Consider the following 6,334-nt stretch of genomic DNA (forward strand, 5'->3'; position numbering starts at 1 on the left):
CATATTTTTTGGTCGTAGATCGGTTGACTCTGGACTGAACAAAATTACATATATTGTAATTTTTTATAGCCATCACCGCTTCTTCTTTGCTTGAAAAATTCATGCCTAAAGATAACTCACTATTATTTATTGATGAGTAATATCCATAGTCACCGAGATGAGGCATATCCGCAAATTCTGGCCCGTACATTGCACCATAATCAGCTTCATACATGTGTGCAGGAGGGTCAGTTTCTGCCACATTTCCTGGAACTTCATCATCATTGGAGTTGAATTACGGTGATTCTGGGTGAATGAATAGTCCAGTCTCAACACCATCCGCACCAGGCTCACGAAGCGGTTCTTCTGGTGGAGATGATGGTTCGTCCATGCACTCCACATTTACGTCGAAGAACCTACTACTTGCACGCCTTCCCCTTGAACTAGAAGGCATATCGACATTGAGATCGAAAAAGCTCGCAGTCGAATGCCTTCCCCTGGAGCTTGAAGCCATCGTTTCAAATAGAAATTGCACAGATGGTTGCGACGATGACATCTCCATATGGTCAAAGAAATTTGCAGATGAATGTCTTCCCCTTGAACTGGACGCGGTGTTGCCATACGGATTGTTCGCATACCCACCTCGGTACATATCGCAAGGAGTTGCGGATGAATGTCTCCCCATCATGGCATTAAAATCATTACACATTATTGTAGTCGGGCTGTCAACTTGATCAACTTGTTCAGCCAGCCTATAGTGGGAGCTTAATGATTGACCCCGAACAGTACGCACTTGAACAAAATGTGCATACATCTCAATATTGGCGTCTGAATAATTACTTTGAGCTTCAACTATCATTTCAACATCATCATTGTTCGAAAGTTCGAACGTTGTATAAGTTAATGGCAACAATGACGTTTGAAATCTGTACTGCAACGATGACGTTCTTCTACTACTTCCAACATGAATCTTCCTCGAAATCTTCCTTATTAGCTCTTCAAGAGTTATGTTTCTCTTGAGTGGTATTTTAACACGCTCATTTGATACGAAAACGTCGGTTTCATCTTCTCGAATTTCACCATCATAATAAACAATAGCTGAAAGCCGCGCCATTCTTTGAGTTTAAAAGTGCGGCAATATTATATCTGCAAAAAAAGTAATTGAAACAAACCTAATTAAATAAATAATATATGAACGAAAATATAACACAATAAAATTTTTACACATCAACGTAAATAATTTAAATAATATAATTTTATATTATTACCTGCACCGCAAAACTATTTCGACGTATGCTCCCGCTTTCTAATTTTACAAACACAAAAATTAATTGAAAATAATTAGTATAATATTTTTTCAAATAATCATAATAAACAAAAAGTATAATAAAAAAATTTATAACACAATTACCGTATAACGAAAAATCACACGAACTTCTAAATCAAATATGAGCAGATTGCCAAAATTATTAACTCGTTGACGGAATTGTTGTATTAATTTATAAGTTGAGAAAAGAGATGTGAGGAACTTAACGAGGGAGAAGGGTATTTATAGCCGAAGTCGCTATACAAGGCGCGGTACTTGCACCGTGCCTTATATAATTATATAAAGGTCTGATGCAGCTCCTGCCCCGCGCTATATATAATTAAGAATTAAAGGTAAGGCGCGGCCCTTGCCCCGCACTATACCTCTACGTAGAGTAAAGCGCGCCCCAGGGGCCGCGCTATACCCACGTATATCTATTTCAGCCTAAGGAGCACTTCAATGGGCGCGCCTTACCCCACGTGACGTCAAATCAGCATATAACGAGGTGCAGGGGACGCTTTACAGCTAAAAATATTAGATCAAAAAATATAATCTAACCGATATTAGATCGATAAATATATCGATCACCGATGATTTTTCGATAAAAACGTCTAAATCTAAAGCACTGCTAGTCAAAAGTATTTTTGATAAGATGCGTTTAACTGAAAATATTTTATTATTTAAATAGTTAAAAAGGATACTATTTATAAAGATAATGTTAATTAATATACTTTTAAAAATAATATCATTCCCATATAATTTCCACATGCTGTGCTTTAAATGCAAGCAGACGCAAAAGTGAAAGCAAACACAATTAATGTAACCCCACTTCCTCGTTTAATGGCATAATAAAGTTGAGATGCGTGGGCACATGTTTTCAACGTGTTTGTATTTACACCTTTCCTTTCATCACAAACAAACACTACCTATTAACAACATTTCATAAACTAATCAAATTAATGATCATCATTCGATGGTTTTGAGATTCGGAGCAGCACGTTGTTCATTTTCATCGGGGGTGCGTCGGTGACCACGTGATTAAACTCATTGGTGGGAAACAACAAGTACAGTCGTCGTGGCATGGCTGTGGCAGTTCCCAGTTGCTTTCAAAGATTTCTTGTTTTCCGCCTTGTCGCCGCCCATCACAACCGTCTTTGCCGCCGCTAGAAGGCGCTGCAGCTTCCACCAACGGACCCCAGCACTCCACCCTGTTGAATTCTGGAACGTTGGAGTGAAAATAAACCCAAACCAATGATTCCTGTAATTCTGGGTAGTTTCTCAGCAAATTCCCATCCCCATGGACAAACGCCTTCAGCACCTATTTCAACAGTGGTAAGAGCTTAGTTTTTTTCCCCAGGAGACTACACCAAGTAAAACACATTTGGTAAATCAATTATCTAATTATGGTTTTAGTCCCTTTAGTATTATGAATGTAGATATGTCTATGTGTTCTATCCACACTTTTATAGTATTGTCTTTTGATTAACTTTTTTTTGTTATGATATTGTTAATTCATCTAAATTGATTATTTCATTTATTTCTATATTTTTTAATTAAAATTATTAGGATTTAATTTATATGTAAATTTAAGATAAACTACATATTTAGTCATCAAACTATCACTTTAATTTTGTTTTAGTCACTAACTACTTTTTTAAATTGTCATTAACATAACATTTTAATTTCATTTTAGACACCCGCTGTTAAAAACTTAATAGAACTAGTACCGTGACATATTTTATTTTTCGATGATGGCATAACATAATCTTATGATGACATGTCTAATTTTTTAAAGATGAATAATCAAAATAAAAATAAAACATAATATTAATGATAATTTTGAAAAAAATAATTAAATGATTAAAATGAAATCAAAATAGTTGCGTGAAAAAATAATTTTATTATTGATTAAAAAATTAATTGAACTTATATTATTCTGTATGTCTTAAACCATACGATTAAAAATATAAATATTTCACATAATCAAACGGCAACAATTAAATGGTAGTAATAATATTTTAAAAATCAAATCATGTAAAATTATATAAGAGTAATGGATGGATTAAAATCATAAGCATAAAGAAAATGATTACCACGGGGAGTTCTTTGGAGAAGATGAAGTATCTAAGTCTAGCACACAACTCCAACAGGAAATGGCCGCCGCTTATGTGACAATGAACGTGCAAAGACATCTTTCCCTTCACTTTCTTCCATTGCGCCACCACTTCGTCTCTGTATATTTTGTTCGCCCATCCCTGCAACTGTTATCAAACCCCAAATCATATCAAACTTTCCTATATATCTTCCCATGTTTTTTAATGGGATTTTAATTTTTCAATTATCACTTTTGTACTGTTTTAGTCACTCAATTTTTCTTACGTCATATTTAACGTTTTATTTTGATTTCATTTTGATCATCCACTATTAATATTTAATAAAAAATATTACGCCCATAGTTCTATTAGTTGGGTAATTAAAATGGAATCAATTAAAATGGAATCAATACGTAACATTAAATATGATTGATTTTGAAGAAGAATAGTTAAGTGATCAAAATAAAACAAAAATAATAGTTAAAGTACAAAATGTGTAGTTTATCCTTTTTTTCTTTGATTAACTCATTCCCCATAAAAAAATTCCCCTTTTCTTTTCTTGCAAAAAAACAAAAGAATAAATGGGTTATGAAATCTTACCTGAGAGTTGTTAATGGTTTGGGAGATGGCTAAAGTGAGTTTAGAGGTTAAATCACTATGGGTAAGGGTGTAAGCCCTGGGTAGCTTCCCCGGATGCTTCTTTTCATCAACTCCCAAGAACAAAACCTTTAGCTTCGACGCCTCGAATATAGCTGGCCCAAACAGCCTTGCTACCTAATCCATAAACAAATCAAACATAATCTATAAATCCTGGATTCGAGCAACTGAGTCTGTACACGTTTGTTGACGTTGTCGATTGATTAAAAGAATTATGAACAAACATTGCTCTGAAATTATCCCAACTATTCAAAAAAAATAATCAGAATAATAATGAAACTGAAAGGGAGAAAGAAGAGATTACAGGGACAAAAGCTTGGTCCTTGTTCTTGGGTTTTCTTCTGGGAACGAAAAGGGATCCATTGTGTTCAAATTCCGACAGCCTTGGGTGGAAAACAGGAGCAAAAGTCAAAGTTACCATTTTTATTCAAGCTCCAACTACGACGGAGAGAGAAGCACCCAAATAAAGAAAAAAGAAAGATATTTGAAGAAGAAATAGAGAGTCTTGGAGGAGGAGATTTAGAAAATTTAGTTTCCTGTTTTTCTTGTTTGTTGAGGCAAAGTTGAAAACGTTAAGAGAGCAGTTAATACGTGTGGGGGATGGGCAGCTTATGAGTCAGCGGCAAATTAGAGGAAAAAGGAACCGAAATAAAAGAGGTTGCTTGAAGATTCGGGGTACTGTATAATTGACACATAGGTTAGCTGTGCTATTAACACGTTCACATTGTTGGACCCTAGTACGTTTCTCACAATCATATCCTTTTGGGAGGTATTTTTTATGATTTAATATTAAAATAAGTGTATAAAATATATTAATTTCTTTTAAATAAATGTCTAAATTATGTTTTAATTCATTAAAGTGTTTAACGTTACAAACATTATTCATTTAGGTGTATGGGCAGTTAACGGCGGTAATTTTCTCATTAAGTGACACGTGTCATAATTTGGTGATTTTAAAATTTTTATTTAAAATTTAAAAATAAAATTATATATATTTTTAAAAAAAACATAAACATTTTGAAATAACCCCAAAATTTTTGAAAATTTTTATTTCAACCTCTAAATTCACGTTGGTCGTTACCCTCTACTAAACCCCATGAAATCGTGACCGATCGACGGTGAATAGACGTTTTATACACCGTGAACCCTAGGATGAAAATCACGATCCCACGTGATCTCAACGGCCAATTGACGACAACTATAACGTCGTATGACTATGAGGATGGTGTGACTATGTAGGCGGAGGTAGTCATGATCGAAAAGAGGGCGACAGTGGGTTAAAGATATGATTTGAGATTTTAGGTATTTTGGGTTTTTTTATAATTGAAGAGAAATTAGTTTTCTATAAATATAATAATATTTAAAAAAATAAATTTCAAAATTACCATATTTTGACACATGTCACTTAACGAAGGAAATTAAATTCGTTGACGACCCGAGCACTAGGGACGGCAAACAAGTGGGGCGAGTGCGGATACCCCCTCCCTAATCCCTATATCCACCTAATGTTTTCGTATATACTACCTACCCACCATCCAAGATGTGTAAAATTTTTAAATTCACACATGCTCACACTAGTACATTCTCAAGTATATCCCAACACCCACCACTTAACTGGATACCCACTTATACTTGCCCATATTCACTAAGATAGAAGAAATGAATGTCTTCAATTCTAAAAATGTATATACCTTAAGATTTTGTTAAATTACAAGTCATATCCTATAAATCTTAAGATTTACATAATAATCTTTAAAATTATACCTAAATTCATAATGTTCTAAAATTTATATGGTCGATAGTTACTAAGCGGACGAATGAGGGGCAAGTAAGGTCTCAAATCCATCACCAACCCATGATTGGTATACCTTTTTACATCCACACCCGCTCACTACCCACTAAATTTATACCCATCACTGCCCCAATTGGAGTGGATATGGTACGAAATCCACAAAATTGTACATGTCTGTCATCCCTACCGAGCACTTAAATATGTAACGCTTGTAACATTAGGCACCTAGATGAGTCAAAAAATAGTTTAGACACCTATTCGAGAATTTAAGTATAGTTTGGGCACTTATTTTGGTATTAAGCCTCTTTTTATTGACTCTCCTTTTAAAATATTAACGTTTAATATTTAAATTATTATTATTATATTTTATTTTGGTATTTTAATTTTAATTTTTGTTAAAAGCATACTTTATATTTAGTTTAAATTTCATTTTAATATTCAATTATTAAAAATTTAACATAATTGTTGATGGGTTATTTAAATGATGATGTGACATTACCTTATGAT

At 33.8% G+C, this 6,334-nt stretch overlaps 1 protein-coding gene across 1 annotated transcript; it reads right to left on the reverse strand.

Moving 5' to 3' along the window:
* Positions 1 to 2,267: 2,267 nt before the first annotated feature.
* Positions 2,268 to 4,505, reverse strand: LOC120142869 (protein STAY-GREEN homolog, chloroplastic-like). The gene is made up of 4 exons (XM_039157351.1): positions 4,340 to 4,505; positions 3,979 to 4,152; positions 3,379 to 3,546; positions 2,268 to 2,603 (listed from the first exon to the last, which is right to left on the reverse strand). Exons 1-4 carry the CDS (start codon positions 4,454 to 4,456, stop codon positions 2,295 to 2,297), a joined length of 768 nt encoding a protein of 255 aa, XP_039013282.1. The 5' UTR covers positions 4,457 to 4,505; the 3' UTR covers positions 2,268 to 2,294.
* Between the last annotated feature and the right edge of the window lie 1,829 nt (positions 4,506 to 6,334).

The sequence above is a fragment of the Hibiscus syriacus genome, unplaced genomic scaffold, assembly GCF_006381635.1.
Source record: "Hibiscus syriacus cultivar Baekdansim isolate YM2019G1 unplaced genomic scaffold, ASM638163v2 tig00002237_pilon, whole genome shotgun sequence".
Taxonomy (NCBI): Eukaryota; Viridiplantae; Streptophyta; class Magnoliopsida; order Malvales; family Malvaceae; genus Hibiscus; species Hibiscus syriacus.

Bases quoted from the DNA above. Each gene is read 5' to 3' on its own strand.
- LOC120142869 (XM_039157351.1), bottom strand. From the start codon at position 4,456: ATGGTAACTTTGACTTTTGCTCCTGTTTTCCACCCAAGGCTGTCGGAA. The intron at 3,547-3,978 runs GTAAGATTTCAT...GTTTGATAACAG, and splicing joins AAACCATTAACAACTCTCAG to TTGCAGGGATGGGCGAACAA. The intron at 2,604-3,378 runs GTAATCATTTTC...CTGTTGAAATAG, and splicing joins TCTCCAAAGAACTCCCCGTG to GTGCTGAAGGCGTTTGTCCA.